The 15,547-nt window shown below is 34.4% G+C and overlaps 1 protein-coding gene across 4 annotated transcripts in view; it reads right to left on the reverse strand.

The window, feature by feature from the left end:
- Positions 1–355: 355 nt before the first annotated feature.
- The window catches only part of fut9.L (fucosyltransferase 9 (alpha (1,3) fucosyltransferase) L homeolog), a 97,843-nt gene continuing 82,651 nt past the window's right edge, over positions 356–15,547 (reverse strand). For 3 of the 4 annotated variants that reach the window (XM_041563015.1, XM_041563017.1, XM_041563016.1), the window contains one exon: positions 356–2,363. In XM_041563015.1, coding sequence (XP_041418949.1) covers positions 1,276–2,355 — 1,080 coding nt within the window. In that variant the 5' untranslated portion in view covers positions 2,356–2,363 and the 3' untranslated portion in view covers positions 356–1,275. Of the gene's footprint in view, positions 2,364–15,177; positions 15,333–15,547 lie in introns of those variants that run through there. The other variant, XM_018262440.2, reaches the window with a different exon arrangement.

The raw sequence follows: 15,547 nt of genomic DNA on the forward strand, positions 1-15,547 counted from the left end.
CATCTTTCTTTTCTAGAAAGATATTCAGCTTAAAGGAACACTAACACCAAAAAATGGAAGTGTTTCAAAATAATGAAAATATCATGTACTATAGCCCTGCACTGGTAAAACAGATCTGTTTGCTTCAGAAACACAACTATAGTTTATAAAAACAAGTTGCTGTGTAGCAATGGTAATGAATGAAAATTGAAAAAAGGCTATGGATAACAGATAACACCTTTATGCTCTGCTATCTGCTCTGTAACCTGAGCCCTTTCTCTTTGGATTTGAATGGCTGCCCCCATTGTTAAGCAGCATCTTATTTATATAAACAATAGTTGTATTTCTGAAGCAAACACAGTAGTTTTATAAGTGCAGGGCAACACTGCATTATATTTTTATTACTTTAAAGAAGTTTAATTTTTTGATGTTACTGGTCCTTTAATTAAACATACATTATGTACTATTTCTATCCACTATTTTATATTCTCTCAGCAGAACCAGACTTGCAGTTGGGACAAGCAACTTTTCTTCAAAAGCCTTACAAATATTGCATTGGTACTCTTAATTCTTTGTAAGAAAATAAAGATCATGACTCCCTTAAGAAAATACAAGGAAGCCAGACACATTTGAAGACATCTAACCAAACAAGAAAAAAAAAATGTTAAACTAAATGATCAATATGATCGGAAAAGCGAGACATCTAAAAAATTATCTGTGATTTATCAATGATGACAGATGGCTTTGCGGTATTAATAGTGGCTTAGCTGATACTTGTTAAACTTATAGTACAGAATATACAGTATTTAACCACATTGAAGCCGCACATATTTTATAGTATGTGGAAACATACTACCAAGATTGCCCAGTTTTTTCATTGTCTCAACCTGAACATTAAACATCTATTTACGAAAAAAAAAAAATACATATTATAATAATAAATTATTCCCATCTGGTATACAGTATCAGATGCACTTAGATTTCCTATAACAAATATACACAAAAAACACATACAAATTGCTGATTTTAAAATGTTACAAGATGCACATCAAGTTCATCAAGTGCTAAAAAGTGCATGAAAAATGCCTAAGCTATACATTAAAATTGATACATACACAAACAGCTACACAAAGGATGGCCAAAAATAAGGCTAATGATTTCAAGGTGAAAAGTTGAATTTTCAAATTTGACATTTAATTAATACAATTGCCAGAGCATTGAACTGTGGGACAAAGCACTGAAACGCTGGTATTTTTATTTTTCTCCCTTCAATTTGCGTTAGTAAAATGTTATGGTTTAGTTCCAGAACCACTTCTCTAGATTCCCAACTGATTTGTATTCTTGATGTCTTTTAACATGGTCACACGCTAAGCATGCATGCGATTCCCAGAAGTGTGGCATATTGACTGTAAAATGTTTCCTCCAGTTGAAGTAGCTCAGGTATTGTTCTGTGTCTTTGTTCAGCATTAAAAGATAATCAGCTAATTCTCTTGGAGAGAGAAAATCTTCCACGTGAATAAAGGAATCTGCTGGAATGTAGTTCTCGTAGTTTTCTCTAGCAGGTCCCAGTACAATGGGCACAGATCCAGCCAACAATGCATTATAAAGTTTTTCTGTTATATAATCTTTGTGAATGGAATTTTCAAAAGACAAATAAAATTTGCAAGATGAAATAGTTGGAAGTAGACTTTTATCGCTCAGGTATTCTCCAAAAGCTTGCCCGTACGTTATAATTTCAATGTATTTGTTAAGTTCATTGTAATATTTGACTCTGGCATGTTCTGGGTTCCAGTTGCTAACAACCCAGCAGACGAACTTATCTTTGCTTGGAACCTCGAACTCAAATGGTTTTGTGCTTACTACCATGAAGCCATACGGCACCTGAATGTCTGAATCGCGCCTGTAAGTTAGAGTCAGGTTAAATAGGTGCTCAATGCCACTTTTCTGTGGTGTATGTGTTGGCGATTCCAGATTCATCCAAATCCATTTCTGAAAAGGTGGCCTCAACTGTTGGGGCAGGTTAGTGAGGTCCCAGCTAATGTCTCTGTGGTGAAGAAGGACAGCATGAGATTTGTTGTACAGTGTGCGGTCAGTAGTAAGGTGGCACCCATGAATATTAAACAATGTCTGGCAGGATTTCAGTTCAAAAGTCTGCCCAAAAGGCCACACCCAAATTAGTATGACTGTTTCATTGTAATAATTCTGTTTAGAAGAGAAAAAATTCTTCATTTTAAGGACTGAATGTGCTGACTCGATAGGACCGGAGATCCAGTTGTTTGTTGGTTTGACGTATATCAGTAAACATATCATGAAGCAGACCAACACACCGCTGACAGCTAAAAATGGCCGTAAGATTCCTTTAGATGCTGATGTCATAATTTTCCCTGAAAAAAAAAAAAAGAAATATATAAGCAATGATGTAATTTAGGCATTTAAAAATAGTGGGGGAAATGTGATAAAATACACAAAGAGCAAAACTTTGCAAATAAAAATGTTCCTGTCGCGATGTAATATTCTTCGTTTTATACTTTGTTGTATTGCAGTGCGCATCTTAATTGCGCATTATGAACCTTTAGCATATGCTCTGGAGTTTCATTAAATATTTAGTCACAAAAAACGGTTAGCGATTGCGAAATTCTATTACACTGCAAACATTCGCAAAAGCAGTTTGGTCGTCAACTTTACGAGGAATTTGCTAAGGTCTTACTCAGTTAAAAATGGAGCAAACATGGTCACGAACATTCACAATTGTTTGTGCAAAGTGTTTTGCGCTAACGAAGCATATTACATTCCCCCTAATCTGTTTAAAAAATTACACAGCTTGACTGAATTTTAAAAAATTCTTAGTGAAAAAGTGACCAGTCAGATTTGATATACAGAAAAAAATGAAATAAGATTAATTGAAAGGAAACCGCTACTACATTTAGCCCAGTGATGACTCAGAGATGGCAGCCTTTCCATTACCTTTAAAGGACAACTAAACCCCCCTAATGTGAAAAGCCCCTCCACTACCCTCTATAGTGCACCTTCCCTGCTTCTGCCCCACATAGTATCTGAGTGAAACGTACTTATCTGTGCAGAGTAGCACAGCAGATCTCAAGGGCGCCATCTTCCTCATCTTTGGTTTTCTTCAGATCCTCTTCCCTCTGGCCATTTATGGAGCTTCTGGCACATGCACAGTTGACATGAACTCCAGCCTGGCTGGTGTCAAAATATCTTTGTGTGAGCATCCCCTTCAGGATGAAAACCAAGATGTGGAAGATGACGACCTTGAGCTTTGCTGTGCTACTCTGCACAGATACATGAGTTTCACAATTAGGGTCACATTTTCACTAATGCACTATGCAGGGCAGAAGGGTAGTGGAAGGGGCTTTTCACATTAGGGGGTTTAGTTCTGCTTTATTAGTGAAATTAGGATCTGCATTGAATCATGATTTAGACCTATTGAACGAGTTAATTTGTAAATTAATTGTTAGTGGCACCAAAGACACAGCAACTCTGTAACTCTGCTGAACAGCTGAGGATTACTATGCAATAAGCATCATGCTAAAAATATATACTACTTAGTAATCTGCATATCTCCCTCTATTCTCCTTACTACTTCCCTTGGTCCTTGATAAGCTTATTATCCAATCCTTTGGATACAATCCTTATTTTTTTCTAAAATGTTCCTACTACTTTTAATATTTTCCTCACCCCATGCAATATTTGCCATTAACCACTTCTATTTTTCTGTTATCACATTCCACTTAAGGTATTGGTGTGGAATTTAATTCTCAACTGTCACATGCTCAGACAAAGTTGTACTGTGATTGGAAGAGACCTCAGCCAATCAGCAACTTATTAGTAACCATTTTAGAGACACTGTTGCTTTCTTTTTTTATGTACATTTCTGGCTTGGTTTATTTCTATTTTTTCTTTTCTTTATACATATGACCTATATTACAACTTCCATAAATGTAATGTTAATCTGTTTTCCAAATAAAGAGCATAGATGTATTATAAAGAAACTTCCATCTTCTCTTTTGTAATCTTTTTGTTTTTGAAATATGTCATGAGAAACCCAGTTATGGAGCTATTGGTTGCTGTTGTATAAAAAGCCAATGCTTGTTGCTTCCTGGTAGATTCCACATTATCATCTGCTCCATGATTGCAGCCTTATAATAATTTTCAAGATTTGGAACTCCAAACCCAATAATAAAAATTAAATTAAAAAAAAAAACAGAAACCCAGTTATGTATGTAGTAAAAGAATATATTTGAACATAATGCCACCAATGGGAAGCTTGCATTTATGCCACCTTAATGATAAGCTTAATTACAGGTACAAGTGCATTTCCTAGTGTGAATCATCCCTACACACACTACACCAGTCCCCTCATTGCGATCTACTATACTGAGATTAGCATGCAATTTGTCCTTACCGATATTACAGTGATGGACATAATGATGCTTCTGTGTTTAGTGTTTACTGCTTCTAGCTCTAACTGAAGGTGCAAAAAAAACAGGGAAACTCTGGCCCTGGAGCGAACTTGTAAAGATTATTCAGTGGTGTTGCTTAAAGAGTACAGACCTGATGCTGATGAACTACAGCTACCAGTGTGGTTAAACCCAAATGTGTGTTGGATGCTGGGATGTGTAGTCCAGCAGCATAATATGTCATTGTATTAGTCTTCTTATTCTGCATACTATTTGTTATCATCTTGATTTTTATGGTTTATTGTGAAAACCAAATAAAATATTTCAAACACACACAAAAAAAAATTGCCCTAAAATAATTTACATAATATTTACTTAATCTGTGCTTTTTAAAACTGACACCAATTCTAGAAAGCAGGGTATCTGTATTTGAAGAGACCTGCAGTTTTTCAGGGACAGGTCATGAATAGTTATGATCTAACATTTCAGTAAGAACAACACAGATAAACAATGCCCGAATACAGATGAGCTGAGAGAAAACACAATGCATTAAAAATGAGGGCTTGAAAAGTAGTTTACATTTACATGCTTTAAAAAAATAGTATGTCTAACTTATACATTTAGGGGGTTATTTATTAAAGTCCGAATGCCAAATTTTTACTATAAAATCAGAATTTTTAGTGAAAAAAAACCCCTCATATTTTCCCAGATTTATTATACCCGAGGCTGTAAAAAGTCTGAATCTGAAAATCCAGCATCTCAGACTTACCGAGGTTGTATATAAATCAATGGGAGAGGTCCATATCCTATTTGGAAGTTTCTGTGGTCTGCGCTGGAAGTAGCCTCAAAATCCAATTATTATTCAGACTTTTTGTGCAAAAATCTAAAAAATTCAGGCTTTTTGGGAAAAAGCATCAAACATCGAGCAATTTGTTAAAAAAAAATAGAAAAAAAAATTATACAATTCGGATTTTCGCTAAATTTTTTTGCGTTTGTCCCCAATCCAATTAAATCTCGCTTTTTTAAAATAATAAATAAGGTCCAATTATGGATTCTAGTTTGGTTGGACACTTTGGGGGTTATTTACTAAACTCGGAATGCAAAAATCACGAAAAATTAGTGATTTTTTAAAATAAAATCGGACTTTTAAAAAAATAAAAAATCTTTTTTTATAAATTTATTAAACCCCGATGATGGAAAAGTCTGAATCTGAAAATCCGACATCTCAGACCTGTTGAGGTTGCATATAAATCAATGGGAGAAGTCCCAATGTTTTTTTGATGTATGCTGGGTTTTTGGCAGTACCCCAAAGTTTTCTGAGTTTTAGGGCAAAATTCTCAGCTTTCAGGGGGAAAAATCTGAAAAAATCATGAAAATCGGATGGAAAAATCCGAAAAAAATCGTGAAAATCTGATAAGTAAGTCCGAAAAACCTGTGTGGATTTGGTCTGAGTTTTTTCAGAAAATATTGAGATAAGTTCGGACTTTGATAAATAACTCACTATCTATTAAAATAATGCAAAAAATTTGGATTTTGATAAATAAGGTCCCTAATTTTTCAATATAGTTTTAGTTATGATACATAAGCTTTTCCATGTCAGTTTTCCAAGATTTTTTTTATCTAGTGGAAATTCTAGATGCCAACTGCAACTCAGTTATAGGTCAGTGACCTATAAATAAATGTATATAATTATAAACACTGATAAAAAATAACCAGTATTTATAAAGCATTAACATAATCTACTCTCTCTATGACACCACTATTCTGTTTAGCTTTAGTTTTATTATCCCACTACATAATAATTCTAGTTTTAATTTGTGCCAGATGTGGTGCTGAGTTTGCTGACATCTAGATGTGCTCCCTTCCTGGGTGACACTGTATAACTGCACTTAACCTTGGGATGCTGTCATCTCCTAATGCTGTCTCCTAAATTCTTTAATATAATACATAGTGTTTCCTCCCCATATTTAATAGTCTTAAATATGAACAAATATGTGCTGACCAAAGCCAGAACTTCCATTAAATTGGTTCTGTTACCAGTTTTGACAGAAATAACACAAAGCTATTTTAAAGGAAATTATTGTAAAATAAAGCCACAATAACACAATAATGTATTCAGTGAATTAGTAACATAATGCACAACAATGTTAAAAGGTTCTCTTTATGATATAATAACAACAAAAAGTATTGCTTTCTGGAATGCCCATAATAAATTAACAATGTTGCCAAATTATGTCCCTTCGTAAACTGTATTGAAACTTACAAAGTGCTATGCAAATTTTAAATGGTTTCTGAGAAAATTACATAATTGCTTCTAAACTGTTAACTCAGTCTAACAAAAGACAATAAAGTAAAAATGTAATAATGTTACACTAATCTATGCAATATTTATGCTTTTCTTGTTCACTAGCCAGCAGAAGCAGCTCTTGCTCCACAGTATACAGTATATTATCTCTGATGCTAATGGGGGTTCGATGGGATAACGTTCCTCCTGGGCCCAGTGAATTAATCATCCACTTTAATATTTTTTATATAGTACAGTATAATACAGTATAGTTTTTGATCTTTCTGTTTTTCCCTTCTCATGTTGGTCACATTTTACTTTAAAGACTTCCCTTTTGAGCAGCCAAATTCGAATTCAAGATTTAAAAAATGTATTTTGTAATCTGTGAAAATCTGTGAAGACATTAATTATGGTCAAAGTCTATTTTACTCTTCTGCACGGTAAAGAAGACTGTTGCTAAAACCATTAAATTGGCTGTTGGCAAGCATCGTTTTCTAACTGACCTACTGAAGTCATAAATTAGAATGCTCTTGTTCATAATAGGTCAGTGTATACTACTGCTATAGCCCTAAGAAGCATTAAACAGGTTCTATGAAGTTGATTGGTCACTATAGGACTAATATGGTGCTGCAAGATGTGCTGTAGTAAAAATGTGATTTTACTGTTAATTTTCAGCTAAAAGTGAATAATATAGCTTACTCTAGGCTCAGAACATTACTTTCTATGTATTTAGAGATATTAGTGGGAGTTACAATATAATTTTTTTTGGCTTAAGCGATATACAGGTTATGTAAGGGTAAATATATGGTTATAAAACATATCAAAGCCATATGCTGTTTATGGATGAGCACGATGCCAAGGTCCAATAGCACTAGGTAAATAATCTAATGAATATGCACGGTTACTCATTTAGCGCATTTATTAGTGAACAAACACCAAACAATTACAAATTAGTGAAAACTAAACTCATATCATACAACATAGCAGTGTCTTCCCCCTGTCTGCATACCTCATCATGTTAACCCTCGACTCAATTTTATTTAATTCACCTGCTTGAGTCTAGAACAGGCCCAACAATGGGAACCCCAGGCACAGTTGTGCTCAAAGAATCACCGAGTGTTGGAAATGATGTCTTTCAGCAATGACTGTTCATGGGGGTTACACTGGGGTTATGGAAAAATGCTGCATTATGGGTAAAAAAACATAGGAAATTGTGTCTGAAATTGCGTTTTGCACACTGCGCTTGCATTTGAATATGACCTCAATAATCTGTATACTGCTGCAAACATAGGGGTTAACATAGGATCATTTTGTCACCAACTCGGATTTATGCATCTTATTTACCATCACACTATATATATATATATATATATATATAGCCCTTAGTGAAAAAGTGAAAAAAACAGCGTTCAACGGACATTGATTACAGGTAATGCTAAAATGCACATAAAATATAAAACAAGTTAGGGACCGCCATTCGGGGTTTACCTTGACGTGGTATGGTGGCTTATCAATTTTATGATCATAACTTTGTAACAAAATAACCCCTGTTTTGGGTACATATGCAATAGCATTTATTATACTTATATATACTTTAAAGCCTTTAGAGTGCTCCCACAACCCCCCTGTTTTGATATTATATATATATATATATATATATATATATATATATATATATATATATATATATATATATATATTTATTTATTTCATAGACATATATAAAATGATGGACACTGTTAGTCTTGTACAGATGTGATCTGTGATTCTGTGATCTGGGGTATTCCAGATAAAGGGTGTTTCCATAATCTGGATTTGGGGGGCTTGATTTAAGAATGCTTGTGCCTTTGTGCTCTACCATTCAGCCCAAAAACTACTTGAGAGTTCTGTTATGTGGTTTCTTCCTTCAAAGAAAGCTAAAAAAGTTAACAGGACATACATCATATATTATCTTATGTTATATACCGAAAGCTTTTTTAAAGGATGCCATATTTTATACTGTTGATTCTAAGAATTTTGCTAGTTTTCTGATGATATAAAATCGCAATAGCACAGGCCAAGATATATCGGCCATGCAGTTCCACTGTGACTTGATATAATGGCCAGGGGGAAATATTTTATGTAGATTTATTATTATGATCATATGATTTTATTATCAATATAAATTGAAAATGAGGAATAAAATGGCAAAAGCTTTCAACAAATATGAGGGATACATAAAGAAAATGTTACCTCAGTCTTTATAATGTCAAATATTGCACTGGATAATTGAAAATATATAAGAATTGTAGCTTGTATGAATTAAAGTTATAAATATTTCTTACAATCGTGGACGGTTGTGTTATAGCAAATAGGTTTGCTTCATTTTTATTGATAAATATATCCTGTCTAAGCAGGTTTTATTGTAACACTGGAAAGCCCTAGAGCACTGGAGTGTTATCATTTGAGTCAGATTTTAGCAATCTAAAGCAGCAATAAATTGTCCAGTGTTTTGCCAGCATATTTAACCGTGTTCATTGAGTTGGTGTATGTGTCTGTTTGTACACCAGATCCAAAGCCCCAGACGCCATGCTACACAAGGCTAAAAACAAATGGATTCTGGGTAAGTAATGGAATGCTATATATATATATATATATATATATATATATATATATATATATATATATATATATATATAATTAACTCACAAAAGGTCCGCACTCTCAGGACTTACTTGAAAATAAAAAATGTTTTATTAAAAGACTAACGTTTCGGCCTCTCCGAGGCCTTTCTCAAAGTAAAGAAAAATACATAATGAATGTCTTAAATACAAAAAGATGGTGGGAAGTGTAAATTGGCTGACCAATCATAGACGTCATCGAGTTATTAAATAGTTAAATACAACTGTACATTTGTACTTACACAAATATAAGACTATAGCTGTTAAAACAATCCCAATTAAGTTAAAACCCCCTCTATTAGGTTCTTAGAAGGATTAAAAGGATTAAAAACAATACTAAGTAACAGTCATTTCCTATTAGGTGTTAATCTCAAATTAAACTTTCTATGTTACATAGTATCAAAAACATGAGTAGATGAAAGATCTGAAATAAGGGACCCTCATCTATGCAAATAATAATCGGATCTATATCAAGTCAAGTAAAATATTATATAGTTCACAGGCCAGGACCAGTATCCATATTTATAAAAACTAATGGAGTGTTAACCCCCACTTGTGACAGTGAGCAATGGGTTAATATAGACCTGTGAATGCTGGAACATAGTGTTACCTAATGGTACTGCATGCTACGGGGCAAATCTACATATGTGTATTATAGCAAAACAACATGTGCTTTAACCCCTAATAACCATAACTCTACAAGTTATTGAACCCAGTGCTATTAGTCAACAACATAATGTGATAAATATATTATCAGTGTAAAAATATTCATCCAATATTATATGTATCAACCTAAAAAGTGTGTATTAACCCTGAATAATAATCAATTATTTAAAATATGTAAACCCCATTTTACTAAACTAAAAAATCACAAAAGTACAAAGAAAATACAGTGTCAAAAAATATAAAACACGAGTAATAGAAAATTACGACCAAAATTAGAAGCACAAACAGTGCTGTGAGACTGTTCCCCGAGCTGCATATAGATGTCCAGCAATTAGTATGATTACCTGAACCCTTTGTCAGGTAAACCCCAGGAAAGCAGTTCAAGGCCCGCTGACTTAGGAACTCCAGAAAACCAGCGGATAAAGCCACCAATGTAGAGGGTAACGGAACACCGACCTCTCATAGATCACCTACTGCAGGGCCAGCAGCACGCCGGCAAGCGGGTCCCCGATGGACTCCCCGTCAGAGGCCCACACAGGGCAGTGAACCCACACACCGTCTTCAGTCCTGGCATGTAGCAACAAATGGAAGATCACTCGCTACAGGACCAGCAGCGCACCGGTAAGCAGACCTTCATTGAGCTCCCCATCGGAGGTTAGTGTAAAGTGTTGAACTTACACGGAATAGACGTCCCACATCTCTGGGCTTGTGTCCACTCATGTGTGGGGCAATATACAGCCATCTGCGTCCGAGCCGCTGGTCTTGACTCCACATACTGTTGCTGCCGTCATCGCATCTTTGTGATTTTTTAGTTTAGTAAAATGGGGTTTATATATTTTAAATAATTAATTATTATTCAGGGTTAATACACACTTTTTAGGTTGATACATATAATATTGGATGAATATTTATACACTGATAATATGAGTTTATCACATTATGTTGTTTACTAATAGCACTGGGTTCAATAACTTGTAGAGTTATGGTTATTAGGGGTTAAAGCACATGTTGCTTTGCTATAATACACATATGTAGATTTGCCCCGTAGCATGCAGTACCATTAGGTAACACTATGTTCCAGCATTCACAGGTCTATATTAACCCATTGCTCACTGTCACAAGTGGGGGTTAACACTCCATTAGTTTTTATAAATATGGATACTGGTCCTGGCCTGTGAACTATATAATATTTTACTTGACTTGATATAGATCCGATTATTATTTGCATAGAGGAGGGTCCCTTATTTCAGATCTTTCACCTACTCATGTTTTTGATACTATGTAACATAGAAACTTTAATTTGAGATTAACACCTAATAGGAAGTGACTGTTACTTAGAATTGGTTTTAATCCTTTTAATCCTTCTAAGAACCTAATAGAGGGGGTTTTAACTTAATTGGGATTGTCTTAACAGCTATAGTCTTATATTTGTGTAAGTACAAATGTACAGTTGTATTTAACTATTTAATGACTCGATGATGTCTATGATTGGTCAGCCAATTTACACTTCCCGCCATCTTTTTGTATTTAAGACATTCATTATGTGTTTTTCTTTACTTTGAGAACACAACCGTCCACGATTGTAAGAAATATTTATAGCTTTAATTCATACAAGCTGCAATTCTTATATAATATAATTCTTTTAATAAAACATTTTTTATTTTTATTTTTTTTATTATTCAAGTAAGTCCTGAGAGTGCGGACCTTTTGTGAGTTAAATGTACTGAATTTGGACACTGCACCCAGGCACGTTTGCACATAGTGACGAGAGTGCTGGCTCCTCCATGGATTCTATATATAATTACATATAGATATAAATATAGATTTCATTAGTAGGCAGCCGCACTCTGATCTGGATTTTTTTGTGTTTATCTATTGTGGGTGCTTGCTCAAATTGTACATGTAAATCTTCGCATAGAGCCACACTCCAATATTGGATGAATAAAGTCCCATTTATTGCATAAATTTGTGTGTCCATATATATATATATATATATATATATAGATAGATGTAGATAATATATATATATATATAAAAATCCTGGTGTGCATCAGCATTCTGTTACTATATACATTTTTATGTTTTGCACCCAGGTATAAGTTTTTATACATGTGTGCTCAAGCCTTATATATATATATCCTTCAAATGGACCAGCACACCAGATTCTCAAGTGTTCAATTTGTTTTATTTTTATCACACGAGTGATGAAAATAAAACAAATTTGAACACTTGAGAATCTGGTGTGCTGGTCCATTTTGAAGGCTATTCTTTAGACCTTAGCACCCACGGATATAACAACGGAAAGAGTGCAGGTACTATCTGGTCATTTTTATATATATAATATAAATCCCATACAACTGGTTCACTCTAAACTGTCCTCAAATGTCTGGGTGCCGGTCAACACATTAGTATAGCAAAAAACAAACAAACCGCACTCCAAAGACTTCGTGTCTCAAAAGCCAAGCGAAGGTTTATTCTTGCTCAACGTTTCGGCGCTCCAACTGACGGCCGATATTAAGCGATCGATCGAAAGATTTTTATTCGATCAAAAAAAAATTAGAAAAGTGCTGGGGAAGGTCCCCATAGGCTAACATTGCACCTCGGTAGGTTTAAAGTGGCGAAGTATGAAGTCGAAGTATTTTTTTAAAGAGACAGTACTTCAATTATCGAATAGTCGATTTTTACTTTAAATCGTTCCAATCATTCAAATCGATCGAATTCCATCGAATTTGAACAATGCCCAAAAAAATACTTTGAAATTCTAATATTTTTTCATTCAAATGATTCACTCGAGCTTAGTAAATCTGCCCCTATGTTATTTTAATCATTCATCACAAAAACATGCCACCAGACATTGCACTGAGTTCCTATGTTTGGTTCCAGCTAGGTCAAAGTGAATACTTTTAAGTTTATTGGCTGATAAAATAACCAACCATAGTGTGCATGTCACTATAACTTAGAATATAAGCTCCACTGAAGCAGTGAATGGTGTACATTCTCTGTAATATCATGCAGAATATGCTGGCGCTATAGAAATAAAACATGAAAAAATTAACTTATTCTTGATATTCAACATTTTACCAAAATTGGATTTTAGCCTGACTTCCTTGTTGCTCTCTAATTGAAATACTGCAGAAGAAGCAATACCTCACCTTCTAAAAGAAGATGAAAAAAAAATACACACATCATCAAATTGAAGTTGAGGGGATTACAAGATAAAGGAAGTGGAAAACTGCAGCATCTTTGTATATTTACAGGTCAGTTTATCTGCTTTGCTTCAGCTGCCAAACTAGGAAACAGACTGACTGGAAGTATATCTGACTGTGCATGTAAGAACGCTGGTACAGCATGTTTCAAAGTAGTAACATCAAAAGAGAAATAATGCACCTAAATGGAATTCCCTAATGCTATCTATAAAATAAGGTTACCAGTTCGCATGAAAATCAGGGATGTTTCCAAGAGAGTCACTGCGCAATGGCATTCATTAAATATGACCATGATCTTTTAACGTTATCTTAGGACATAAAAAAGGTTTAAAAATATAAAATCGACCAAAATTGTAGAAAGCAGGCGTGCAGGTATCAGTGCAGGCAAATGGAATAAATGGGGAATACTGTACATCCCAACAAGTGGGAGCATCTAAGGTTACCATTTATTAACCTAAAAGCTTACACGATCTAATAATACAGGTATGGGACCTGTTATTTAGAATGCTCGGGTCCTGGGGGTTTTCTGGATAACAGATATTTCTGTAATTCGAATCTTGATACCTTAAAGGAACAGTAACACCAAAAAAATTAAAGTGTTTTAAAGTAATGAAAATATAATATTCTGTTGTACTGCACTGGTAAAACTGGTATGTTTGCTTCAGAAACTATACTATAGTTTATATAAAACAAGCTGCTGTGTAGCTGGGGGCAGCCATTCAAAGCTGAAAAAGGAGAAAAGGCACAGGATACTCATCAGATAATCTCTGTAGTATAGAATGTGATTCTTCAGCACTTGTTATCTACTGTGTATCCTGTGCTTGAATGGCTGCCTCCCGATGGCTATACAGCAACTTGTTCAAATAAACAATGTTTGTGTTTCTGAAGCAAACATACCAGTTTTACCAGTGCAGGCAACAGTACATTATATTGACCATTTAATTTTTGGTGTTATTGTTCCTTAAAGTCTGCTAGAAAATCATATAAACATTAAATAAACCCAATAGGCTGGTTTTGCTTCCAATAAGGATTAATTATATCTTAGTTTGGATCAAGTACAAGCTACTGTTTTATTATTACAGAGAAATAGGACATAATTTTTAAAAATCTGGATTATTTGGATAAAATGAAGTCTATGGGAGAGAGCCATGCCATCATTTGGAGCTTTCTGGATGCCGGGTTTCCAGATAACTGGTCCCATACCTGTATATATAACAAATACAGTAAGAGACTCATAAACCTTAGTTGAATAAAGAATACGATTGGAGAGGGATATGCAGAGCTAGATAAATTGGTTATTTTTGTCCAATTTACCTTTATCCATTTTACAATAACTGTGACCATAACACCTCTGACTGATTCACTTGACCGGAACGTCTGTTCATGCTGTTTGGATTCTTTGGCAGATTTATTTGTAATAGAATTTGCAAGAGAAAAATACAATGTTCACAAATTATTCAAGTGTTCTACAATTAATTTAGCATTTTTCTTGGAAAAAGTAAAATTTTTCATTGTGTCTCTGATTCATTTCAAGGGAATTATGTTGAAAACATCCTGTTTAATCTGTAACATAATTGTTTCATTTGAGAGATAACAACATGCTCAGAGCACAACAGAAGTGAAGGAGACTTTCATTCTATCGCTTGAGACACATTCATGGTCCATTGGGCTGACTCTATAAGTTACTTCCAGTTTAGTGAACCCGATCAAGATAAAGATCACACCCCTGATGTTCATATACTGTGCAATTACAGTTCTAATAGAGCATTATCTGACCCAAAAATAGAACGTAAAACTGTCATGCAAAGTGCCTTTTCTTACAGCAAAGCATTACATTAAAGCACATAAAGCAAAGAACAGACACTCAGAGATATAAAACAAATTCCAAAATTCTTAATATTCTTATTCCATGAGATGAGCTATAGCAAGGTATTTAAATACTTAGATTCATTGACTGTACATACCTTCTCATAGGAATCAATATGTAAGCTGGATGGATAGACAGCATCACATTAGTACAATCCCACTGATTTAGTTGTAATTACACTTTCATCCTCAAACTCAGTAACCTCAACCATTTGGGCAAAAAGCTCTTGGAGGAACAGGGGCTCTGTGCACCACATGACCATCATCATCACAGTCATCATTTATTTATATAGCGCCGACAAGATACGCAGTGCTTTACCTTAGTTATAACAAACAGGGAATAAATGGAGGATAACAAACAAGGGTTACAGAGTACAATAGGATTAGAGGGCCCTACAAATTAGAGTTTACAAAGTAAAGGTTAGGGTACAATTGAGACATTAGGATTTTAAAAATATCAGGATTGTT

This window comes from Xenopus laevis, chromosome 5L (genome assembly GCF_017654675.1).
Source record: "Xenopus laevis strain J_2021 chromosome 5L, Xenopus_laevis_v10.1, whole genome shotgun sequence".
Classification (NCBI taxonomy): Eukaryota; Metazoa; Chordata; class Amphibia; order Anura; family Pipidae; genus Xenopus; species Xenopus laevis.